Source organism: Lepidothrix coronata, unplaced genomic scaffold, assembly GCF_001604755.1.
Source record: "Lepidothrix coronata isolate B3197 unplaced genomic scaffold, Lepidothrix_coronata-1.0 Scaffold202, whole genome shotgun sequence".
In the NCBI taxonomy this organism is placed as follows: Eukaryota; Metazoa; Chordata; class Aves; order Passeriformes; family Pipridae; genus Lepidothrix; species Lepidothrix coronata.
This window is the reverse complement of record NW_016690382.1, coordinates 440,924-467,411: the sequence shown is the minus strand read 5'-3', so window position 1 is coordinate 467,411 and position 26,488 is coordinate 440,924. Positions and strand designations below refer to the sequence as shown.

The 26,488-nt window shown below is 40.8% G+C and overlaps 3 protein-coding genes across 5 annotated transcripts in view; 1 reads left to right on the top strand and 2 right to left on the bottom strand.

The window, feature by feature from the left end:
• Positions 1-9,425, bottom strand: part of DNAH12 (dynein axonemal heavy chain 12) — a 61,798-nt gene extending 52,373 nt beyond the window's left edge. For 2 of the 3 annotated variants that reach the window (XR_001877628.1, XM_017832363.1), the window contains exons 1-13: positions 9,315-9,425; positions 8,791-8,907; positions 7,522-7,685; positions 7,217-7,307; positions 6,912-6,938; positions 5,780-5,969; positions 4,414-4,489; positions 3,403-3,561; positions 2,522-2,717; positions 1,927-2,115; positions 956-1,106; positions 765-856; positions 319-497 (exon numbers count right to left, since the gene is read on the bottom strand). Coding sequence is in view for 2 of the 3 variants with exons in the window: in XM_017832363.1 (XP_017687852.1) it covers positions 319-497; positions 765-856; positions 956-1,106; positions 1,927-2,115; positions 2,522-2,717; positions 3,403-3,561; positions 4,414-4,489; positions 5,780-5,969; positions 6,912-6,938; positions 7,217-7,307; positions 7,522-7,685 (1,514 nt within the window). In the remaining variant the exon portion in view is untranslated. Of the gene's footprint in view, positions 1-318; positions 498-764; positions 857-955; positions 1,107-1,926; positions 2,116-2,521; positions 2,718-3,402; positions 3,562-4,413; positions 4,490-5,779; positions 5,970-6,911; positions 6,939-7,216; positions 7,308-7,521; positions 7,686-8,350; positions 8,453-8,790; positions 8,908-9,314 lie in introns of all 3 variants that reach the window. The other variant, XM_017832361.1, reaches the window with a different exon arrangement.
• Positions 9,426-9,693: 268 nt separating this feature from the next.
• On the top strand, positions 9,694-14,324 carry PDE12 (phosphodiesterase 12). The gene is made up of 3 exons (XM_017832447.1): positions 9,694-10,941; positions 11,916-11,994; positions 12,686-14,324. Exons 1-3 carry the CDS (start codon positions 9,694-9,696, stop codon positions 13,126-13,128), a joined length of 1,770 nt encoding a protein of 589 aa, XP_017687936.1. The 3' UTR covers positions 13,129-14,324.
• Positions 14,325-18,812: 4,488 nt separating this feature from the next.
• ARF4 (ADP ribosylation factor 4) overlaps positions 18,813-26,488 on the bottom strand; it is a 10,463-nt gene continuing 2,787 nt past the window's right edge. Inside the window, exons 2-6 of the mRNA XM_017832449.1 lie at positions 23,308-23,388; positions 22,701-22,810; positions 21,396-21,467; positions 20,779-20,904; positions 18,813-20,092 (exon numbers count right to left, since the gene is read on the bottom strand). Coding sequence (XP_017687938.1) covers positions 20,006-20,092; positions 20,779-20,904; positions 21,396-21,467; positions 22,701-22,810; positions 23,308-23,388 — 476 coding nt within the window. The 3' untranslated portion in view covers positions 18,813-20,005. The remainder of the gene's footprint in view (positions 20,093-20,778; positions 20,905-21,395; positions 21,468-22,700; positions 22,811-23,307; positions 23,389-26,488) is intronic.

Below are 26,488 nucleotides of genomic sequence, written 5' to 3'. Positions count from 1 at the left end.
ATCACAAAATAAGAGAGTCTAACTAGTCTTTCCTTTGACAGTGCAGTAGTACTGTAGTTCACACTAAAAAATCCAGAACAGTAGTGAAGTCCTTTGATCTTTTAGCTCCTCCATGATCCAAGTCTATTAGTATGTTCTCCTACCCATTTTTGAGACTAAAACATTAGAAAATTCCAACAGGTGGTGCAACTGGCATGAGATCATTATTTAGCCAAGAGTCTTCATTAAACAGAAGTATGGTATCTTCACATTTCTTCTGCATGTTTCTACTATGTATTTAACACATACAGCATCCACAGGCAGAAAAATTCTACTTACTTTTCATTTTCCTCTCTGTAATTTGCAACTAATTTGTCCAGAAGCATTTTTCCAAAGCTGTTTGCACGATTAGCCAAACCTTGCTTTAAATCCTCACAACTCAAATAGATCATAGGGAAATAAAATGTCTCTGGCAAACTCATGATTTCCTTCTTGAGGGTGAAGAATTCATCTATGAACTTCAGAAAAACATGAGGCTTTACATTTCAGAGCTGCTGTTTAAGTACTTGGCTACATGAGTAAGTATTAGACATTGAAGAAAATAAATAATATTTTCTTCTATTTACCACAGATTTTTTTTGGGAAAAATCACTTACAGTGTACATTTGTAGGTAGTCCACATTACTTTTAGATAAAGGCTAAGCACCTGTTATTCTCTGTTCCCCTTTTTATGATTGCTGTATGTACAGCAAAAATTATATATAAAATGTAGAATTAGAACTTACAGCGGTATATTCATCAAAACTGTGTTGTTCTGCTTCAAATCTTTCTATCTGTGCCTCTGCAGTTCCATCTACAAGCCAGCCATACCTTTCAACTACAATTCAATTACAGCGTATCAATATTATTAAAATGACAGCAAGTTACTTATTACAAAGAAGTGACACAGTTACTTGCACACTCTTCTATCACTCACCGTAGCTTTCGAAATGTTCCTTTGGGCCTTCTAAGTTGTCTCTGATGGATTTTTTCAGGGTGGATGTGGCCCACTGTACGACGTGATGAGGAAGCTCAGCATCCACAGTCGCAGTGGCCCCTGTCAGCCAAGAACGGATCGTTCGGACGTTCTAATGGAAGGGCAAGTTTTGGTTACTTTCATTTTAAAAAGCAATGCAAGGATATATATGTATTTTAAAAGGAAGTTGCAATCTGCAGAAGACACTATCAGAAAAGTATGAGACCCTAATCATGACCAAGGTGCTTCTTACACATGTAGAATGACTCTTCCTGATGAAAAAAGACGAACAGGAAACGTGTAAAAGGGAAAAAAAATAAACTAGCCAACCTTACATACAATTAAATTATATCATATTTGCAAATATACAAAGTCAAACCCAAAACACTTCTCTGAAAGTACCATCACGTATGACTGAAGAACAATACTCAGTTCACAGGAATACATCCAAAGCCCCCAGAAAGGTTCTCTTCTCTGGAGTCACAGACAGGTTCTCCAGACATCAATCTATCAATATTGTATGTATTAGCTTTTAGAGAGTTGAAGATTTTCTTTTTCTTAGAAAGAAAAGGAATATCAAAACTAATTTTCCTTGTCTTTCTCTGGGGATTTTTTACATTAATGCTAATTTACTGTAAATCATCACACACATACTTAAGGTTATTATCATTGCAGATCCAAACAGCAGGCTAAACCAATCAGTGGTACGTGCACCATTTTTTATGAACAAGGAATTACAAAATGAGTTTCAGAGTCTGGAATGCTGCTGGGCATCAAGATTCATGATGTGACCTGTAGAATGCTCGTGGAAAATAAATACCACAAGTTGCATTCTGCTCCCATTGCCATGGTAGTCAGACTCCTAAATCACTAATATTTTCACATATTGAGCAACTTAACAATTACATATTTAAATAAAGATAAAAGCACACCTGGAGAGTCTCTCCTATACAATCTACTACAAACAAAATTGATTCTTCTAAGTCTTTAAAGCTTGGATAAAACTCAATATTATTTTCTTCAAGAGTCAAGTCCATCTTAAATAAAGGCAGACGACTTCTGTCTTCAGGATCAAAAAGTTTCACAAAAGCTTCAGTGGTTCTTCCCAGTAATTCTTTCAGCTAGGTAATAACATAGATCACCTGTTAGTCGACAGAAAAAAGGCCCATCCCATGTTCCATTCATGCAGTAAGACAGGATTTCCATTAATTTTAGTACTTCTGGTCTGATTCATGGATAACTGAAACAGTGTGACTTGTTCTAATAACTCCAGTGGGTATTATCCCAGCCCTTGAAGGATGTAAGCCAATGAACAAGTCAACATTTCAGTAAAGTCCAGGCACTGCTCCAACATTAAGTCTATTACTAATACATGCTTTAAGTAGAAATGAAATATCTGGAAAGCATTTTCCTCTGACTTTTTTTTAAATGACAAAGATTTGATTAGACTATTGTTCCATTATTTTTCTACAAAGTTACTAGTGGTTTAATTCCATTAAGTTTACAATGGAGAGGAAAGTTATTTACCTGATTAGACATAAGTATAGACACACAGTTATAGAAAGAGTCAACCTGATCCGGCTTTACACCATCCAAGGCCTCCTTCTGAGAAAAGAGCTCGACAACTCTTTGATACCATGTACTCATTATGTCCTCTTCTGCTTTAGAACAGCTTAGAGATGCATCAGTTCTAAAAGATCTATAGTCAGTTGGTCCTTTCAGTCTAGAAAAGAAAGTCATAGGCAACTTTATAAACAAAATTTAAAAAAACAAACATGGAGTAAAGTAACAATAGTAAATATTGTATTAAAAACCCATTCTTTTTTTAGCAGAAAGCACAGTGGGAACCTAAGCATCCCTTTAGTAGACTATGGGAAGTAAAAAAAATATCCCAAACTCCAGGACATACAGAAGAGCTACCAGAAAAAATAATGAGGAAAATATAGTGAAAATTATCTTTTTGAAAACAATGCAAATTTGAAGTTCCAAGACTAAACATAAAATCCAACTGATGAAAACCAGGAAGAAATCTGATATTCAGAGTTAACACAGAATTCCCTACACATGATAATACTACTATGAGAAGTTGATTTTTTTAAATGCTGTAACTTCTCTGGGGATCACAGCATTAGGAATAAGTAAATAATGAGGAGACCTTTACAGAATCAAAGGCAAAATATAAATCTAAAGGGCTGATACTACCAGCAACTTAAGCACCAATAAAACATGTAACAGAAAGGAGAAAATTCACGTGTCATAACATAAAGTAACTTACTCAAAGTACATTAAATGACACAAAGAAATTTGTTATATAAATTCCCCTGTGATAAATAATAGAATTGAACAAACTCATCTTTGCCAGTTTCAAAAACCTATGTGGATTAATAATTCAGCAGAACAGACTTTACCTGGAACTAGAGAAATCCACTACAAGGAAGGAAGAGAATGCTGCATAACCAAAATCCAGGAGAGTTTTCATTGTGGGGTGGACAGTGTGCAAGGTGGAAAGGATTTGAATTTTTGCTTTGATAAAGCTCTCATGCCACGAACTAGAAAAATCCAGGCCTCTGAAAAAAACCCACCAAAACCCAACCAAAACAAATGAACAAACAAAAATTAAGAGCTCAAGGAATACTTGAATAAAATATTCTTACATATAAAAAGTAGTATTAAAAAGCTTATTCCCTAACTTGAATAGTTACTTAAATGCCACACACACATCCTCACTATGACAGGGTGGAAGTTATAAAGATACTGTCTGATCAAACGTGTTTTATCCTCATGGTATTTTCAGATCACCTGCTCTTCCAAAAGTTCTGTAGATGTAAACTCCTGACTTCACCACCTGCAATCGAGAAGCCTTTATCATCAATACTTTGAGAGCACACATTCTGATGCTCCAGAAAAATTGTACAGTTCAGGTATTTATACTCTGTCTACCTGAATTCCTCTTCTGTTTTGGGAGAGCATAATAGGTTTGCCTTTGGTCTCAAGGTTTTATCTCATAACACCAAAGTCACATGAGCCCTTGGCATTAGTTTCAGCATGTCAGAGTACAGTACAATGCTGCTGTCTGCCACAGAACTGCCCTGTACACACACACGCCATTCCAGAGGCAGCTGCAATCTCATTTAGCGTCTGGGCACTCGGAGCCGAAAGAAGTTTCATTTGCAGTTATTAGTGCTGCTCTGTGTAACTGTAACAACAGTAATAAAACACTACCAGTGCTAAAACTTCGTGGAGCATTCAGATAAGAGATGCTGAAACACAGGATCCTATTCAGATAGAAAATTTGCCACATTAAGGGACTCTAGCATTAATATTGTGCCATAACTCTGTCCATGCAGCTCAACAAGAATTTCACTCATGCAACTCAGTGTGTTTTGCCAGTAGGTTATTTGCTAGCTTAGTCCACTCACAGAGGTAACAAAGGCAAAGGTGCCTCCTCTTCCTCTTCAAGTCCTTCTACATCTGGTTTAATAAGAGCTCTTCGCACTAAGAAAAAAAAATAAATACATGAACCTTAGAAGAAAATGATGCCATACTCAACAGGCACTGCACTTCCTTGGTCTTTCTCCAGGCTGAGCCAAGTACACAGGAGGATGAAGAGGTAACTGTGTCATCCTAGTCTTCAAAAGACATTCTCCCTAAGGTAACTCAAAATCATTCCTTCTGCTAAATATCTGTACAGATTCAGGTGGCATAACTCCAACTCTGTCTCCTGTTCATGAAGGTTTTCAGACAGATTCGTGTTTAAATAATTAAATACTTTCTCTAGCAATTTCTTTGCTGAGGGATGGTCAGTAGGGGATCAGGCTCCCCAGGGAAGTGGTCATGGCACCACGATGTTCAAGGAGCATCTGAACAGTGCTCTTAGTTGTACGGTTTAGTCCTGCAAGGAGCACAGAGTTCGACTCTGATTCTTATGGGCCCCTTCCAAACTGAGATATTCCACGACTGCAAGAATTTATGGCAAATTTTTTAAACAAAATTACAGTGAGATACTATAGCTATATACTATAACTGATGACATTACAAAGAAGTTAGTCCCATGATAAATTATGTATTTTTTAATCTGCATTTTTAAAAATATCACTATCCACTAAAATATTGACAAAATTTGGCTGAATTTCAGACTTTGGATACTATAAATGTAAATAATAAAAAAAGAAATTAATACATGATTTCAAGGGAAAACACTTTTAAAATTCCAGTTCATTAACCTTTTTAAAAGGTTTTAAAACTGAAGTAAGTTGCATGAGTGATATCTGAAAATAGTAATTATCTTTGCAGATTTTTATTGCAAGCTTCCTCATGCATCAAAACTACCATCAGAAAACTCACGGATGTGTTTGTGAATGAACAGCTTAAGAAAAGCTTCTGTTCCTTAAGAGGGAGAAAGAATCACTGGTACATAAAAAGTTTCTACTTTCTTTAGCAGCAAACAGCGATACATTCTTGCAGCAAATTAACTAAACAGGTTAAAGACTTAATGAAACATCACTGACACTCAACCTTTCTGACATGAAGTCTACAGCTGCCTGAACTGTACCTTCAGCTGGTTAACTTTTTCCTGGTCTGAATAAAATAAGCAAGTTCTGCCTTAAACATTACGGCCAACACACAGTTGATGAGGCAGAGAAAGATGAATCAGTAGTTAATTACAAAGATCATGCCTGGCTGAAAGAACAAACTAGAAAAAATATTTTCGGTGAGAGAATATGGAACAGCTTGTATTATATATACTAACATTAATATAAGTACTGAGTAGTTTGTGGTACTTACACACACATCTTTTCATGCTCTTCTCATAATCCCTTACTATCTCCCCTAAAAGCTCTTGAGTGAGCAGCTCTCTGTCTTTGCCCTCCATAAGCGACCGCGGCACCAAGGCGAGCATGGACCTGAGCCACTGCTGCTGGATGGGAACCATGGGATTGCTCTGCACACGTTGCTTCATGAAGAGGTAATCTGCCTGAAAGGACAATATTGTCAGAGCTCTGATAATTGGCTGTGTAAATATTTTTGTGTTAGGCTTGACAAAAGTCTCTTTTTATTCACAGCTTTTTATCCATAAGGGCGGGTGACTTAATCTGATCTTTTTGGTATTCACTGACTAATGCACTGAAATCTACCTTGTGGCTGGTAAAATGGTCTCTCTGTCTCAATGTTTAAATACAAAATATTGTACTTGTTAGTATGGCATTTTCCTCGGTTCTCTGCTGAAGTTTATGGCTGACAATAAAGCAGTTCAAGATTAAGGTTATTGTCCTTTGGACAAACATGCATCTGGCAAAAAAGTGTGGACAAACATCGCCCCCAAGGGGAGTGGGTCTTGGCCAAAGAAAAAGTTATTTATGCTTTTAACTGACAGCTTTGTTATAAAAAAAAAGGGATCTGAATCTCTACATCTACAGATTGAGTTTATCTAACATAAGCTAGGAAAAACTGGTGTTACCTTAAGCTACTTAATATAAATATTTCAATACTGATTTGGGTTTCCAGTTGCTCTCAGAGACTAAATCTTACTTTAAAAGCTATGCACAAATTTCAGGATTAGTGCCTGTTCCTCAAATCAGGGGAACGATGTCAAAGACTAGTTTTTGTATGGGCTAAGGTACAACCTATGACCTCAACTGGAATAATCCTGTAGCCTGTTAGATTTTTTTCTTAAGTAATGTCCTTCAACTAAGGCTAAATTAATTACTGATAGACATGCTTTCTGTAACAGAAAAATACTTTTCTTCTACTAGACCACAAGATAAGACTGCTATTTTGCTGCCATTCCTCTTTTCCCCACCACGATTACCTTTTCCTGTTTAATCACCATTGATTCCATATAACATGCTCAACTCCTCTGAACAGAGATCATTCACTCTCCTACTCCAAAAAAAGCAGACAAAAGAATTTAACTCACTCTTTGTTGGTCTTCCTCATTGTTCACCTGTATAAAAAGCAACAGAAAATTGTTATGTATTCAGAACATATAAACAAAAACATCAGAAATATAAAATATAACAAATATTATTCCTAAACAGAGACTTTATTCTGTAGGTATGTAAGTGTCATTTCAATGGGACTACCTGAGTATATAAATATGTTTATGAACTACTAAGGATTGAGATAAGTATCTTTACATAAATTCTGAGAAGTAAAATAAGTGCCCCAATAACAAAGAACTAAATAGGTGACACTTAAAATATTAAAGAAATACTTTCTCACAATGGAAGGCAGTTCTGGAATAGGAGGTGCAGGATCTCTGTGAGATGTTTCTTCCATGGTTTTGTCACAGACTTTAAGAGCTCGATCAATTCTAAAGTAAAACATAGAATCAGAAGTGCAGAAAAACTACAAATAACATATTAGAAATAATCCTAATATTTTAATCAATGCAACCTGGGTTTTGATGATCTTTGATCACTAAATCTCGCTATAATTATATTAAACAAACACCATTACTATTTGTCAAGTGTCAAATGTGCAATGTCTCATTTGAATTTCAATATCTTGAATTACACGAAACTCACAGTATCTGATCAATCATCTCTTGCTGCTCATGGCTCCTTCGGTATGTCAGCAGTTTTTTCTGTAATGGTGACGGATCAGTTGTGACTGACGAAGGTACAACAGCGGGACGAAACCAAGTTCTCAAAGTCCGTTTCTTGGGAGGTTCTTCATCTGAGTGCTCCATCTAAAACCATAACACAACCAAGATTCTACAATACAGTCCTGTCCAGAAAGCGGTTTAACAGATGCCTATATTAAGCTGAATGGACATGAGATATAAAATTACATCAACTCAGGGATTTCCACAGCCTAGGTATGATAGTTTAGCTCTCAGAAAACAGACAAGTGGTGTATAGTCTCAGATGGCAAAGTTCAACACAAGTGCACACATACAAAGCCTGAGGTACTAAAAAAACATGTTACAGTTTTATTAACTCCAGATTAGTACACTGCATAAAATTGAAAAGTTCTAGTAAAAATCTCTGACAGTACTTATTTATCAGCTGTACAGCACACAGAAGACACCAGGAAAGGGGCCGGTTAAACCCCCATCAGACCGTCCCAGGCTGGTCCTGCCTGATGTAGGCACATTTTCTGTTCTGAGGGTGGATATAGGAGTCAAGTTAAGAAGGTGGGAAATTTGGTTAAGACCAGTGGGTAGCTGGGCTGTGCAATAGGAAAGTGGAGACAGGTGTAGGTTTGAAATAAGAATCCTAGTCTGGGGGTGGGGTGAAGGTATGAAGCAGCTAATTGGGTTTGCACGGTTAAAGGTACTTGGAAACCAAAGCTTGATAATCACCTTGTATGAAATAAATTTAAAAAAAAGGAAATAAAGATTAAAAAGCAAACCTTGTTGTGCCACTGGACTCAGGTTCAACTAAAAGACCACCCTTCTACAGCGGCTTAAGCGGCTGAGTATGGCTATCCCAAAAGACTGACAGACCGGTTCCCCTGGAAACAGGATGCACAAACTCAGAACCGCAGTTCAACCGGGGAGCAGAAAGCCAAAGCTACCTCCTAAATCAGCAGTATGTCCTCGAAACGCACTAAAACGGGCGGTGGTGGACGCACCAAAAGACACAAAGCTGTCCCTGCCCCACGGAGGGGTCCCCGCCGCCCTCAGCTCTCCCTGGGCCCCGGCTCGGGACAACAGCGCGGTTACCCCGGAGCCGAGGGCGGGCGGCAGGGCCAGGCCGGGCGGGGCTCTCCCTGGCCGAGGAGATCAATCCCTCTCGTGATTAAAAAAAAAAAAAAAAAAAAATAGAAGCAGAGACTTGGAAAAGCCTTACCTTGGCTGTCCCGGTCTGCCGGACACAGCCCGAGCGAGTTGGCGAGTCCCTGTGCTCCGGTCCCTGCCTGCGCCACGCAGATAAAACCCTCTGCGTTCCAGATCACAGCACGAATGCCTGGGAAAGTAAAAGTATTAATACCCTCAGGCATCAGGTGGCTGTTGCTAAGCTTCTGCTTTTTGTACAACTATAAATGGAAACGTGAAGAAATCCCAGAGATTTTCTACCCACTTGCCCGTATTTGATAAAGAGTCTTTAAAATCCTAATTTTGCGTCTGTGTGGGCAGAGCCCCGCGCGCAGCGACTGGGGGAGCAGCGGGAGGGAACGTGAGGTCCCGTTTTCCAAAATTCCGGGCACCCTCCCGGCACGGGCTTTCCCAGCCCGGGACTGTTCAGCTTGAGGCGTCGAACTAGACACGAAGTGTTTCCTCGCAAACAGGAAACAAACCCAAACCCTCGATGTTAAAGGATTTATAAGTTTGCACCGGGGCGTTACGAGGGAGAGCTGCCCCCGTCTCGGACACCTGTTGGCCGTGAAGGGAAGGGGACTTCTCTGCTGAGGGAGCGGAACCCGGCGGTTCTGCGGGCGGCCTCCCTCACACCGTGCCGGCGGGTTAATGGCGAGCAGGGCGGCGCGGGGCCCCGGAGCGAGCGGGTACCGTTGGGCGGGTACCGTTGGGCGGGTACCGCTGAGCGGGCACCGTTGGGCGGACACTCCCGGTCGGACACCGCCGGTCGGACACCGCCGGGCGGGCACCGCGCTGGGGCCCCGGGAGGCAGCACCGCCCTCACGGCCCCCGCCTCCCGCCCGGCCCCGCCCCGCTGCGCGCGCAGTGACGGTGGCCCCGCCCCCGCGCGGCGGTTCCGGCCGCGCCCCGCGGAAGCCGCAGCGCCGCCGGGTCCATGTGGCGCCGGCTCCGCTCCGCCCTCCGGAGCCTCCGCGGCTCCCCCGCCGTGCCCCCGCCCGGCGGCGGCGGTGGTGGAGCCGCCGCCGCCATGGAGCGCGCCGTGGTGCGCTGCGTGCCTTCCGAGCCCAAACTGAGCCTGCGGTTCGTGCTGCCCGACGGCAGCGCCCGGCACATGCAGCGCGACCAAGGGGAGCCGCTGGGGCGGGCGCTGGCGCGGATCGCCACCAACGCCGCCAAGGGCCACGGCAAGGCGGGCAAGAAGAGCAAGAAGGCGCGGGCGGAGGAGGGCGCGGAGGGCGAGGAGGCGGCGGCGGCGCCGGCCGTGCGGTTGTTCTCCCGCGACGGCGCGGCGGTGGCCGAGGAGGTGCCGAACGCGGCCGCCTGGCAGGACGGGGCCGTGCTGCACATCGGCGCCGCGCGGTACCGCGTGGAGCGCAACCCGCCCGCGCTCACCGAGCTGCGCCTGCCGCGCTCGCTGCTCGCCGGCTTCCCCGTGTGCCCCAAGGTGAGCGCCGAGTTCGCGGCCCCGCAGCACTGCCTGTTCCGCTGGTACCGCGAGCAGCGCCCCGCGGGCGGCGGGGACGCGCCGGGCGAGGCCTGGGTGGAGGCGGCGGAGGGCGAGCGCGTGTTCACGCCGTCCAACGCGCTGGTGGGGCTGCGGCTGAAGCTGCGCTGCACGCCCGGGGACGGGGAGCAGCGCTACGGGCCCGCACGGGAGGTGGAGAGCAGCGGCCCCGTGGAGGCCGGGCCTGGCGCCTGCACTTTCGACAACCGGCACCTCTACACCAAGAAGGTCTGCGGGCAGGGCTCGGTCCGCGCCGTCTCCTACAACATCCTGGCCGACACCTACGCCCAGACGGAGTTCTCCCGCACCGTGCTCTACCCCTACTGCGCTCCCTACGCTCTGGAGATCGACTACCGCCAGAACCTGCTCAAGAAGGAGCTGGCGGGATACAGCGCCGACATCATCTGCCTGCAAGAGGTGGATAAGTCTGTCTTCCTGGACAGCTTGGCCCCGGCCCTGGATGCTTTTGGACTCGAAGGGCTGTTCAAGATTAAAGAGAAGCAGCACGAAGGCCTGGCCACCTTCTATCGCAGGGACAAGTTCAGCCTCCTCAGCCAGCACGACATCGCGTTCAGCGAAGCCCTGCTCTCGGAGCCGCTGCACAAGGAGCTGTGCGATCAGCTGGCCAAGTACCCCCTGGTGCAGGAGAAGGTGCTGCAGAGGTCGTCTGTGCTGCAGGTACCACCTTTGACAGGCCTTCTTCCTTTCTTTCCTCTTTCTCCTCTGCCCAGGTTTGTTAAGACTCAAACCACAGGAGAAGGGAGGTGAGGGATTAACAATCTGAAACATTGGAACTATGGTGTGTTCTCTGGGGTAATGCATAGAGCAAATGAGAACAAAACATTGAGCCTTTGCTGATCTGGATATATGGAATTACCAAAATTTGGTAAAAAAAAAGGTGGTATTATTTTCTTTGAAAGTGAAGACAGCTGTTGAGATTCTGGGCCAGGTAGTGACTCCTGGTTGGTGCTATTGGCTGTCAAGTTTTTCACTACTTACTCTCATATGTCAGAATACGTATTTTTCAAGACTTTATTATAAACCAATTTTAAACAAGTTAATTGCCACTTTAAAAAGTGACAGTAGGGAGAGAATTAAGGTTGGACATGTTTGTGAGCTTCCTGATGCCAGTGGCTCTTCCAGCAGAACCATTGTGCAAGTACAAATGTGTAAGATACAGGTCTGTGTCAAGACCTTCAGAAGCATGCAGTGGTAAAAGTTTTGTACTCATGGACTGAGTAGGACTAACAGGATTTCTGTGATAACTGAAATCACCTCTCAGTTTAAAATCAGTTTAACAACTATGCAATGCTACAGTTTGCTGGCTAAAACCAGAGGTTTGGGTCCAGTTCTGTTGGAGAGAATTGGTGAATAGAACTTATAAGTAGTTAAGAATGGTACAGCATTAACAACATCTTACGAAAAAATATGGCCAAACCAGACACAGTCAAAAGCATATTCATCAAATACCTGGATGTAGTGGTAATATTTTGATTGATACTGAGACTTTATATAGAAGTTTAATGAAAAGTACAACTCCTAAGTTGAGTTTATTTGTTAGGAGTAACTGGATTGTCATAAAGGCATAAACTGTTTTTTAAAATATAACCTCTCAGTTTAAGACTCACCAAAGACTGCTTTTTCTCTCAAAGGTTTCAGTTCTTCAGTCTACAACTGATCCTTCCAGGAAGCTTTGTGTAGCAAATACTCACCTATACTGGCACCCCAAAGGTAATTTTGGCGTGTTCCCGCATGTAGGATAACTGGCTTTTTAAGAGTTTTTGCCCTTCCTTGGGAGGATAGATTTCCCACAGTTCTTTTGCAGCTGTAACCTTTTCTTCTGGAACTGAGGGTTTCCTGCCTTACTTCTTTAGATGAATCAAGCCAGGCTCCTAGGTCTGTTTGTGTATTTTCCTAATCTGCCTGGGAGTCAATAGAATACAGCTGAAAGAAAGGCAAGTCATGTTACACACAATTCACCCAAAGAGCAGATCATAAAACAGAGATGGCTTTGTGTGTGCTCGTGCCTTCCCAGTCCTGTTGTACCTGAAGGGGCTCTACTGGGGTACTGCTAGGAGGGCAGCCAGGTTGGGCTACAGAAGCTTTTAGAAGACATTCTCCTCCTTTAAGTTTTCTTTTGGGAACATTATTAGGATGGTTGCTGTGAAATGGAAAGCTGCTGTAATATGGATGTTTAAGGTTCAGAAGTCCTTTCGTGTCCGAGTTTAAATTAAAGCATTGTCTGCCTCTCAAAAACTTTCATAGTCACAAACTTCAAAGGCTTCTTTATTTGTGGAAACTATTCTAAAATGTAAAATTGCTGTTTCAGAGCTATAACTGATATATGCTTCAATGAGCAACTTGGGAAATTGCTGCAATGCTGTTGTGCAGTATTTGAAATCATACTTTTTTCTGTTCTTAGGTGGGAACATCCGGCTCATCCAAATTGCTGTAGCCTTGTCCCACATCAAGCACGTCGCACGTGACCTGTATCCCAGTATCCCAGTCATATTCTGTGGAGATTTTAATAGCACACCATCATCAGGAACTTACAGCTTTATCAGCAGCAGTGTCATTGCAGAAGATCACGAGGACTGGGTCTCCAACGGGGAAGAAGAAAGGTGCAGTATGGCTCTGAGCCACCCTTTCAAACTGCTGAGTGCTTGTGGAGAACCTGCTTATACAAACTATGTTGGTGGCTTTCACGGGTGCCTGGACTACATTTTCATTGACAAAAACGCTCTAGAGGTTGAACAAGTCATTCCATTGCCAACTCATGAAGAAGTAACAACCCACCAGGCTTTGCCAAGTGTTTCACATCCTTCTGATCATATAGCACTGATATGTGACTTAAAGTGGAAATAGAGCAGCTCTGGCATGGTGCTTTTGAGGGTTTTCAAACCAGAAATTTAGTGTATTGCTGGGGAACTGAGGTTACACCCTGACTTGTATGCTACTAAAAGGAAAGCCAAAACTATTACTGAAAAGTTCATGTGTTTAATGGTTCTACTGAATATTATCATACCATTCAGAATATTTGCATGATAAGTTTCCCCTTTTTTTATATGCTAATGGGAAAAATATATTTAAGACACGGTTTTGAAAATTGGATTATCATATACCTTTTTATTGGTGTTTCTAAAGGATTAAGAATTATTTTATTAAAAACATAGAAACTTAATCTGATTTGTAATACAGTGTACCAATTGAACCCTGTTTAATTCAGAACCACACACAGAACCCAAACCCAAATGGATTTAGTTGATTCAACCTCACTGTAATTTTTAAAAAATGACAATTTTTAAAAAATAAGTTCAGAAATTGTCTCGTTCACTTACCATTACTGTATCCCAACTTTTTAGTAAATGGCATGAACAAATGTCCTTGTACCTAATACCTTCTGAAAATGTGTTCTTAATTTTCAGTGAATAGACTTTCTGACAACAATCAGCCATGTTAAATTCAAGTTTATAATTGATATGGAAGCATTTTGCTTGCCCATGTAACGTGGGTACTGAGGGTAAAATTAGCACCCAGTGAAACTGGACTACATGTAGAGGTGGCATCTACTTGGAACATCTCTTCCTTCTGTTGTTTTGAGTCATTGGCAAGAAAAGAAATACTAGAGTTTAGGACAACCAGCTTTGGATGGGAGGGAGCTTTTCATCACTATTATCTGTTTCCAGAGGAGTTAGTGTGGTGCATTAGCTGTCTGTGCCTAAATCTTGAAAAAGAAACAAAAGTGACTTGCAAACCTTTAACACAATGGTTCTATTTTGCTCCTCTCTTGCATACAAAGACAGCCTGAATTTTTAAGTGTTATTACCTGCATTTTTTCCTTCTAGAAATAGCCTAGTTTTCCTTATTTTGTAGGAGATAATTTGGATGTAAGGAAATGTATTTATCCATACCTTCATTGAATTTGTTGGAGAGGGTTGAATCATTTACCAAGCTTCTTGCTTTGCATCATTAGTACATAAGAAACAAAAGGGCATTTGGAAACCATTTCACTAGATCTTCCTCTTTCACCTAATAAAGCTCCCTGTGTCAATTGTCTCTCACTGGGTTTTTTTCCTACTTTTTTTTATGTCAAAAGCTCGTCTGGGTTGATAAAAGCTGTGTACCCTCTACTTTCACAACTGGTCACCTCCACTGCATTCTGGTTGACTGCAGGTTGTAACTGGGATTCCCCCAGCTGTTCATAGACTACTAAAATCAGGCAGTCCCTTTCAAGTAGCACATTGCTGAGAGTTGTTAGTGCTGCCTCTTGCCATAGTACTGGCTATGCTGTGAAGGGTGTGCTTTGCAGAAGCTTGTTAACATCTGCTCTTCAGCCTTTTCTATGTTCTTTCCAATAAAATTACTACTGGTTTTTGCTACTGTAGTGTCTGGGCAGCTAACACATTGATGCTGATAAACAACTGAGTAAAGCCACCAGGCAGTTTGAGCTTCAGAGGTCTTAAAAGGCTAAAAAGATGCAGGCCCATACATCTCCAACCATGTCTCAAACAGCATGACATGAACAAATCTCACGAACTGTCCAGTGTTTTGTAAGCAACTCTGCACACAGGTAAAGGCCAACTGACAAATTCCACTACCTGCAAGTGCAGAAGCCTGTGTTACTCAAGAGCTCATGTAAATGTCCTGTGCAAGCAGCTTTTTCCAGCAACATAAGCAGTTAACCTTCCCTCCTCCTCTCATCCCAAACTCTTAACTGACCCTGCTCTACCTCCTGTGAATTCTGGCTTCTCGCTCGTGCCACACCAAACTAAAAAAGGGAAGTGATCCAGCTAAAAATGCAGGGCTTTAATTCTCTTGTATTATCATTTTAGTGGGGTGTTATATCCTGAGCTGATTCACCATAAAGCCTTTTGTGCCCAAAGAACAAGACACAGGTTTGGAGGTGGGAATAGGCTTGAATCAAGACTTTTACCTGCTTAAGCAGATCCAGCACAAAACATAACCCAAGACCTCGATGAAAGGGAGCTCATTTATTCCAACAGCTTTGCCAGACTTATATGTAAACCCTCAGATTCCAATTTTCGCTAAGCCAGAGTTCTAGTTAAGCCAAATGGTAGCTAAAAGCCTTTGGATAAAAAAGGGAAGCAAAATGGAATGTGGCAATGAAGGATGTTAGATCATTGCAAGAGTGGCAGACAGTACTCACCCTCTAAAATTGGATCCTAAATACTTTGGGTGGGTCCTTGATTAGTTTCTGTTCTTAAAAAGTGTAATTCAGTCTTGCATATGAGTTGAAGGTACTGTCTGTACTCTTCTAAACCACAAAGCTGATAATAAAAGTATTGGTGATTCGTAATTAAACTTTAAGATACAGAAGTGAGGCGAAAATCTTGCAAACAGAATGGAGGCTGTAAACCTGGGGAAAGAATTTTTACTAATTTAGTAAATGAGGGAAAGCTTACACCTGAAGATGTAACATTTGCAAGCATATGGCATCTTAAAGGGCAGAAAAATTAATTGGAAGGTCTGTTCAAGAAAAAAATTCAGTATCAACACCAGGGAAAACACTGAAAATGACTGTACTACAGCTGAGTCAGAGGCCTTTTACAAATTGCCAGCTCTGAAAAAAAAAAGGGGGGAAAATAAACCACTGAGTAATGCAGGCTTGTAGGCTGGCAAGTGAAATGTCTTAGTCACTTAGAATAGTAAAGTTGCAATTGTGAAGTTTGGAAATGAAATCATATTACTTATATGGCTTAACTGAGCACCCCTTATAACTTGAAAGATTATAACTTGAAAGAACATTATTTTCCTCCTTTTTCAGTACCTATCCCTTACAACTGGGTTACTTTGTCTTTTCCAAAGCCAAACCACTAAAAATCTGTAGCTTGTCCCTGGAACCAGAAGATGGAGCTGCTCAGAGAACAGACTTGCCTGGTTCTCTACCTCCCTTCCGAGAAAGACAAGTCCCTCCTGCTCCCTGTGCTGGTACTTGGGCTGCTGCCTCTGTCTCCCTGCAGAGCACGGAGAGGGGTGCACAGGGAAGCTGGAATCTGCAGGAAGCAAGTGGTGAGGGACAAACACGTATGGGCCTGTAAAATTCGATGGCCCTTGAACATGGCAGATACTCTTTGTGTTCAGGAGGAAACCCAGCCCTGTGAGCTGGTCCTGCAGACTCTCCAGTCCCCTTATTCCCTGTTTGATTAGTAAAATACAGCAGCAGAGTCTCACTGCCAGCAGCAGCAACATGTCAGGAACCAGTCAGACTTTTCTGGAATAAGAAGGCAGCACTAGGGTCTAGGTTAGGAAAGTCACAATTCCAAAGAACTGTGAGTTTTTGGGGTGAAAGCAACCCTTGGGCCCAGAGCCCCCACGCTCCCAGGCTGTGTTTACATCTGTGTAAGGTAACATATGGTGCTTCCTACTGCACATACGGTGACTTTAACTCCCATCTTAGCTCCCCCTACACATCTGGACCTTGCCCAGCAATTAATTACTCCTCTCGAAATCCCATCCAGAACCCAGATTTGCAGAAACCCTATTCAAGCTTTTCTCAATTTTATTCCATAAACCTAAACCCACTTGTATTTGTTCCTCATTCAGCAATTGGAATGCTCCTCATCCTTCACATCAAAAAACTGGGTAGGATTCTTCTCACATCTTTGTAAATTTGTGTGTGGGTTTTTTGTTTCTGGTTTTGTTGTTTCTTGTTACTCTACTTTCCCAGACCATCCATTAAGGAAAAAGGAAAATCTACTCAACTTTCCCATCTGATGCATTCAACTGAAGATGCTGCTCCTGCCTGGCTGTTGTCTCAGGAGGGAGGAGTTTCTTCTTTCCCATTGGCTCCTGCAGTGGACAAACTTGTCACTCACAAGAAAATTACAGAACTAAAGGCACTGAAAGACTGATCTTCTGGAGGTAACAGAGGCTTGGCTAGTTCTTAGGCTCTGGTTATTGTGAAATAACACCTGTGTATTTGATACCTACAGAATCAACCAAGTTCAGCCAGATCCTTCAGACTGATCTGGCAACTTGGAACTTGTATTATTTTTTCCTTTATCCATTCCAGACAAAGAGGCTCTTAGGCACCTGTAACAATTAGTACTTGAATTCTTACACATCAGTACCTCTTGTATCACTGCTGTTTTTGAAGGGTATAACTCAAGCTTTCAGTAAAATGCCTTTATGTATCATGAAAAGCAAACGATGCCAAGTACAATTGAGAGAAGGAAGAAGAAAAGGGAGGACAAAAATTGTACAAAACAAAGAAGGGGAAAAATACCCAATGTGCTAAGGCATCAAATCTTTCAACCCCTCAAATTAATCGTGCAGTTGTCTTGTTTCTCATATTCTTGGCATACCAAAAAAATAAAAAATTGTTCCAAGTCTTTTCACTCCCACCCAGTAAGAGGAAAGGCCTGAAACATTTCAGTTTTGGCAGCTCAGCTTTATTCATAAGTCCAACAGCAGCATAAAGAATGTAATTTCTTACTCAAGTCCCCTGTCGATACTATTCTTCTCAAGGGTGGGAAAGAAACATTTGGACAAGGTGATGTGCAAAGTTTCAGTGGCTCAACTGAGCTCACCTAAACGTCTTTACTCACAGAAGTAATTAAATCTCTACCAAGAAGAGTGTTTCCTTCACAGTAAAATGCTTCATTTGTTTTAAAGTATCTTCTGCTTCATTTAAAGTCTACCTCTAACTTTGTAACAAGCATTGTTTTGTGTAACCTACTGGGAGCACAAATACCAACCTGCATGAGGGAGAAGCTGTCTCTTCTGAACAAAGTGTTCCTTTTAGTTCAAGGAGCTGCATTGCTAGAAATATGCACATTAACAGCTGCTGATCCAATGCATGGGTATATCAGCTTTGGTTAATAAATAATCACCAATTCATTAAAGATGCAGGCAGAACCTTTCTCACCTTACACTGTCTCCTGAGTTTCTGTTATCCATTGAAGGCAGTTAATGACCATATTCAAAAACTCTGGAATTTTCCCTGGTTGTGTTCACAGTAAAAACACTTCCTAGGAACTCAAACCTCACTTCCAGGCAGAAGCTGCCCTGGAAGGTGCTCTGAACCTAAACCAGCCTGTGTTTACCAGACTTTGTCACTGGGATTTCTTGTAGCAAGGGTAACAAGACCTGGCTGGAAACTGAGAGGTGCTAAGCCTGAAACTGCAGCGGAATCATGCTCTGGGTTCCTAAAGGCATCCAGTCAATAGAACAGCACATTTCAGTCAGGATTGAGCAGCATCTGTCTCCATACAGCAGACAGGCAACAGAAAAATAAGTTTTAAACTACCCATTAGTAGCAGCCTCAAAACACATATGAAGTCTTTTGAACTACATAGGTACAAGGGGGCAGAAATAGGAAAACAGACAGTAGCAGTTGCATAGAGATAATCTTCTGAGGAGATTCTCAGCATTAATATTAAGGAAATCCCTGTAAAAGCACTCAAGTTACCTTCCCAGCCAGCCACCAAGCTGTGGTTCTCCTGCCAGAACCCCCCAAGCTGCGATTCTCCTGCTAAACCCACGCTGGTTTTGACACGTGGATACAACTACAAAACAGACATGTGTGCTTTTCAGGCAGTTCGTATTTGTTTTATTACAATTTTTTAACTGTTAGTATTTTCATATCTGGACATCTTGAAAGAAATTTTAGATTTACAACTTCAAAAGACACTTACAGAATTATGTAAGTCCCGATGACAGCTACTCTACTGCACTGTATACAACTTGGTTGCCCCCCTTCCATGTCCTGCTCCAAACACAGCTCCAAACAAGTGAAAGTCTGAGACTGATGTTCATATGCAATCTGCAGGAAAGCTCAGTATATGGAAAAAGAATAAGTGATAATTTGCATTTAACTATTTCAGGAATCAAGAAGAGCGTACACAGAACTATACATTTTATCATTTTATTAGGAATAATTCCAAGTGGGTTATGAAGAAACTAATCCATTGAGTTTGATGAATTTTCCAAAATTTCCTTATGAAGATATGTTCACCAACAAACAGTAAAACTTCAGCAGAACTATTATACACTGGGCAAAAATAGTCAGGCTGATACCAAAAAGCAACATGCAACATAAAAAAAAAAGATACATTATAAAGGAAGACAATCTGCTGAATATTAAAAACAACCTCAACATGAGCTCTTCGCAACCAGCACAGAACTATTCTACCCATCAAATCCAATTCACACAAAGGCAAGTTGGGCTGACAGAACCCAAGGATTAATAAATGTTCCTCAGTGCAGTAGATTTGTATAGTGTTTTAGAGCATTTCCTTGGCTTGGGACAAGCAATATTAGGAAATCTTTTTGGCAAGGGAGAGAAATAAATACATACGGAATGCTACATTTTTAAATCAGCAGACTGTCTGAGGAATGAAACAGGGCATCAGTAAACTAAGAGTAGCAGGGAGAAAAAAAATTAAAACATTAATTTATTGGGGCTCAAAAAGAGTATTCAAAACAGATCTTAAAGATGTCACAATAACTATATTCAGGCATTTAGGCTAACAAGGGGAATAAAATCAGAAGATACACTTTTTCCAAGTTAAGGAGATTTTTACCCAAGCATATTGCTACCTTTGCAACATGTAGCTCGGTAAACAATAATTGGCAACAAAATAAGTTGAAACGCTGTAATATCCTGCCCAAATATCAGTTCCAGATACTGTAATAACCAAGATGCAAACTAATTTTGTTGTAACAAGCCTAGACCACTTATATCAAACATGTCCCTGGTGAAAGAGTCATCCAGTCGGAGTTAGCGTTTTGAGAGTTCATTTGACAGCCAGTCAAGTCCCTCATACAGACCAGTTCCTTGTGTAGCACAGGTAGCCTGGACATACCACTGTTAATGTAGAACACAAACAACAGTTCAAGTTAAATACTGACAGAATGCAAGCAAAGTTATGACAGTATGTGACACTCAGATACACACTCTTTAGTGTTCTTATAATACTGCTAGCACTAAAATAGTGTTCTTTTAAACACTGGTTTTGTGCCATAATATCGAACAGATGGTATTTTTAAAAGTTTTGAAAATTACATATAGAGTAGATGGGGTTCAGACATTAGCCAGAATCTCAAGGGTTTGCCTACCAAATGCTACAACACAGTTTAAGGCATCAAAAAACAAACACAGAACATGCATTTGATTTATATGCTAAAAACTAGCTTCAGAAGATACCTAATTTCCTTCTATCTTTGCAGAGGTGAGACTGCAGAATGCATTTGCTCCCCCAGAATACTAAATACTGAGAAAGCCCACCATATACTTTGTCAAATGTTGGACAGCTGTATTTCAGTGACAGACTGGAGTATTTGTGTGCTTTCAGAAAAAAGGTGAGCAATGAAACACCTGTGACAGCTGTGCACACTGCATTATACTTCTGAATCACTTAGTTAGAACAAGGACTTACACTATGCACTATGAAGTTTAATGGCAGGTATGTGCATCTTTCTACAGAAAGAGGTGAAAACTTGAAATTTGTGTTTATGATATATAATAGAGGAAGAAAAGAGTTCAGCACTTACAGTTCTGTTACGCAGAGACTGAAGACCTAGTTTATCTGTCATTTCACTGATTGCCATGGCATTTGGCAGATCCTGTTTGTTTGCAAACAGAAGCAGCACTGCATCTCGCAGCTCATCCTCCTGAAGCTAACAGAGAGACAGTCATGTTACTAAATTACCCCAGCTCAGTCCTTCAGTTACTTTGACAAACACTAAAGAAATCTAAATACTGATTTAAGGGTTATAAACATTTTCATTCTTGCTCCTGAAGTCACCGGTAAGTATGGAGTGAAATTTAACTAGTACCCAACAGAACTTCTATGATTAATGAAAAAATCTTTCAATAGTTTAAATTTATGGACACCTTTTGTCTGAAATTCTCTAGCACCAATCTGTTTTTCCATTTTTATTTAGGCTTTATGAAGGCAAGAAAGGTTCTGTCACATTAGTAGTTCTGAACAGAGCTGAAGTTACAGCTCAGTGCACTATGTGACCCAGAATTACCAGGTGAATACAATATGCACCCCATAAACTCCCTAAAATTTTAAAATCCTAAAGTTTTTAGGGAAGCTGACAAACATCCAAAAATATGACAAAGGAAGTCTAACAAAGGTACTTCAGAAGATATTGACATTTACCATTTTCTGCAGCTCTTCTGCCGCTTCCTGGATTCTCTCTCTGTCATTGCTGTCTACCACAAAGATGAGGCCCTGTAGGAAGTTAAGAAGGTTTGAAAAACCAATGTTCAGTACTATTTTAAATCCCCCAAAATACTCATGTTGAATATTGTGATTGTCTCCTCTCTTAGGTAAGAAAACTTGACAGAAATTTCTGTTTAAGCAACACAAGATGTGTGTCAGGACAACTACCAAAGAGTCAACTTCAAAATAAAGCTAGGAAAAAAAAACCAGCAAAATTTCATAAGTAAACTCTCCCCCTCCCTTGTCACTCACTGTATTGAGAATCACAAGTGCTTCACCAGCTCATATTTCACTGAAAAATCCCACACCCTTAAAAGTAATGCCTGAATTTGTTTAAAAAAGTTTGTACCAAACACTATTTCTAATGGCATCTCTGTTATTCAAGTGTCCTCCTTATGCACACTATTTACTCTTAACATTTCAGTCTGAAAACCTAACTTTTATCATTCTCTTCAAGGAAAGAGAATTATCTTTTAAAAGAAGTATTTAGTAATAGGACAGTTATTCACAACAGTATAGTGGTAGGTCCCTTTTGTCAATCCAGACCTCTCTTTTTTTTTCTGCATCAATCACATGCATCATGCTGCACACAAGTTACATGGAAACAATTCTATATTCAACACAAAAAAAACCCAAAACAAACCCACTCCAAAAGTTTTCTGATACTAACAAGCAACTTACCTTACCACTTGTGAACCAAAGGAAAAATCACATGTCACCAAAACTGACAGCAGTCACCACATCCATGTGAAGATGACATTTTTTAATCAACTGATAACAAGATCTTTTACCATATTTTAGACATTCAGCTTACTAAATACACTGATTTAGTACAGTAAAAGCTGTGTACTTTAAGGCTGGTTACGAAAAAAGAGGATGTAGAAGGGTTTTTTAAACAGGAGTATGTTTTATGCATAACCAATGCCAGTTCAAACAAATCAAAGCACGGATACAGCAAAGTTGAAGAGTTCCTCACAACAAACCAGTTGCTCTGGCACATTACAGAACACTGGGACATCCTAAAGTACTTGATCCTTGCCAGCTACACTCACAACTAGGCCTGAAGCCTTCAGGGTAACAAACTAGCTTCAACTGAAATAAAATCTGGGTACCCTCAGAACTTGCAGGAGGTAGTGCAGAGCCTTTGTGAAAGAAAGAAAACAACTTTCCATATATATTCTACAGAAGACAATGAGGCTCCACAAAACAGCTCTTTAACTATTGTCATCTGAGAACTCTTACCTGTGTGTTTTGGAAATAATGCCTCCAAAGAGGTCTAATTTTATCTTGACCACCGACATCCCAAACTGTGAAACAAATGTTTTTATATTCTACCGTCTCCACATTAAAACCTAAAAATGAAGGAGTTAAGTAATTAGAAATAGTTAATGCTAGTGTTAAAATATAATTCTAACCATGTTAAAGATAGACACTTCCTAAGTTACACTTCTCCCAATTATGTATAAAACAGCTTATCAGAACTGAATTGGTAGATCACAAGAAAACTGACTGAAGGGGGAAAAAAACCACGGATCACTTAAATCCAAGTGGTTCAGCAAATCTTTCAGCCACAAACTGTGAGGTTTGGGGTGTTTAGGGGAAGTACTGCTACTTAACTGATTCCTGTACTGCTGAGCATCTGCTGCTGGCCACTGTCAGGCACAGGATTCTGCTCTAGGTGCATCTCTGGTGTGACAGTTACGTTATGTTATGTTTATGGCAGTGCCAGACAGCCCATGTTTCTCTTCATTCCAGCAAAGATAGCAAATCCCTACACTCTTCAGAAACCTTCCTCTACAACATAAATTTAGAATAACAACAACGAAGACATAAGAATTGGTGATCTTACCGATAGTGGGAATTGTGGTGACAATTTCTCCTAGTTTCAGTTTATAAAGAATGGTTGTCTTACCAGCAGCATCCAAACCAACTAGAAGGAACAGAAAAACTGATTTAGTTCACAGTATTACCTACAACCTGCTAAGTTCAAAATATGCCATTCTACATGCACAGTATTAGGGTTTTTTTCTGAGAATAACTTTTCAAACACTCTTAACTCTTTGTTGATAAACTACTTTATGTTTTTCCCCATCTCCTCTACCCAGCACTGAGAGACAGAACAAGCTCAATAAAACACTTCCATTAACAACCCATAGGCTCACAAGTTTCTAGGCACCTTCCTAAGTATTTGTGTTACTTAATTAAGCTTTATCATTCACTTTAAAAGTTTCTTCTGTGTAAATAAGGAAGAATTTAAAAGCCTGGCAACCATCTACAAGCAGCACATCGTGTCTAACTGGTCACACGTTTGCTACTTCACACGCAAGTTGGGGAAGGCCTCACTTACTCAATCTTCAGCTAAGGCCAGTTCCACAGGCACCTGGACCGATTGGAGCTGGCACTGTCCATGGAAGACTCCTCTGTGTCCCTCATTCCAGTCTCTCATCCCTTTGCTAAAACATTTCTTTAGCACTGACAGAACCATATACACCAGGAAACTCATCATCCCTCTGCCCGTACCCCAAGGGCTGTAACTCTTTTTCAAGATATCACTTCTATTCCAGGATGCTTCCATTAGGAGTCTCCACTGTTGATCTTTACAAAAGAACTTCTGCACTTATATTTGCTTTTCTGTTTCTACAACAAAACTTATGTTTGCTGCTTTTCAATGTAAGCCATGTGGTAAATCTGTCACCCTTAAAAAAATAAAATAAAATGAAGCCTCAAAGACATTTTTGGAGACACATCACCAACACTGCAAACGTATACACTGTAGTTCCCTAAAACTGTTTGGCCAATGGCTTATTGTTATGCATTTCAGAACACATAAGTGCAACTCAAAATACAATTCCTTACATTAGAATGCAATACCTAGCACATAAGCACCTACACAAACAGCACACAGTAAACACCACAGCAACAGTTTGAATAAAATGCCTATTTGTGAAACTTAAAGCATTCAGTAGAACTTTGCCCAAACCAAAACATCCCCCCACCAAAGAATTAATTAAATAATACTTTCACAAGAAACCAAATTTTATCCTTGTTTGATACAGATAACAGACATTCTTAAGTGTTCTGAGTTAATTTCCTACTTAGCAACTGCAATATATTAAGCTTTAAGTGGTTTGATGACTTGACTATTAATAATACAACTGTTTCCTTAGCATCGCAAAAAAATGGAATTCAAAATTACCTACTTATTCAAAATGAAACCAAACTTTTGAAAAGCCTCATCCTTCTCAAGACACAAACTGCTGTTACAGCAAATTAATTAAAAAAACCTATCTATAATTGCCCTATATTCTGAGAGTGTGCAGAGGATTAAACATGCCAATGCAGTTTCTTTGGCAATGTCACTGCATGTTAAAAAAATATGTTGTTCTAATTGTTAATGTCATGAGAGCATGAAAGGAAAGGGGTGTGGGGGGGGGAATCTACCACCAAAACCAAAGCTCCTTGAGGGGTAATAAACTCCCCAAATGTTCAAATTAAAATGTAATGGTTTTAAGTTTGCTATTGTCTAAGTGCTGGTCTCTTTTAGAACCACACACAAGCATGAACAAAAAAAGATATGGTGCAGCAGAGGTTTCACAAGAGCTTGCAAATCATGAAACTTGTAAATGCCAGCATTTCCCCCACACCAGTGAAGTGTCAGGTCATCTTAGAAAACCCTCTAAGCCAACCCTGGAACCCTCAGATACTCCATCTATGCTGCAAACCAGTGTTTTTAATAGAACAAGGCTTGAAGCCCAACATTATTTTTACACAGCTCGGCCTCAAGGAAGCCTTTGTAGGATGCCTGGATCTTGATAAGAAAACATAATGCCTGTACATAACATGTGATCATTTTCCAGTAAATTAAGACTGTTTAATGAACTACCAAATTAAAGTTACACCCACTCAAAACTCTTCTTTCATTGCTCCCACCTGCCAAAGAAAAACCCCAGTTACCAGTAGAACAAACACTGACAAGATTTGTTAAAAGCAGCAATGCAAGAAAGATGGCATTGTCTACACAAAGGGTTTGAGTGTATTTGGGGTTTATACTAACTACACAGATAAAGAAAAAAGCTAATCTCATTTCAAAGAATGTACACAGGGTAACAAGAACCGTTTAGAGATATGATTCAGAGCTAAGAAATTAGAAACTAGTCAGGAATTTTAAACTACTTGCTCAATTAAAAAAATATTGTCCCAGTTACCCACTCTACTCTTGTGCCAGGACCCAGCAACACTTCAGTGGTGCTGGCAGAAGGCTACACTACCTATGTAAGCACAAAGCCCAGAGACTTTGCTTAAATCCACTCTTACTCACAGCCCTGATTAAGCTGTTGGACTTTGCACTGAGCCAGGCTGAGTTACGGGGTTGTGGATAAATGTTTTCTTCTTCTGACACTTGAGACGGCAGCTGAACGGAGGGAAGGAAACTTCTGCAAATCACTGTGACCCTATTTGCAAAAACTGCCTCTTTTGGCCAAACTACAAATGCTATAAAGTCTAAACAAGCAAGTCATAAGAAGCATAGTTTCCATTCATATTTCTTACTCCAATTTGCAATTTACCATCATTTTTAGAACAAGACATTTCAGAGCATTAAATCACATTTAATCTTTTGAGCTGGTAGGAAATGTAACTACTGCTTTTAGTAGTCCAAGAACGAACATGTTTACATTTGCACTGGAACAGTAAATGTAAATCTGTGAGCTACTTCCACATCATAAACTTCATCAAGGTTAAAACCTACATCTTAAATCCCCAGATAAAGTAAACTTCCTATTCTACATTTTCACTGATTCTACTGCCTGACCATTGTCAAGGTGTAAGAAACTCGATGCAGGGTACAGTGTTCAGCAGTTATACTGCAAAGATTACAATAAAGTACAAAGGGGAAGCAAAGACTTGTACTTGCAACCATTTATCTTTAAACTGAGTCAAACATCCTTTTCCTCTAGCTGGAGAGAAAGTACCTATGATGCTTTCAGGTGCTGTTGAAATCACTGTGGTTCTGAGCCCCTCACTGCTCTGTG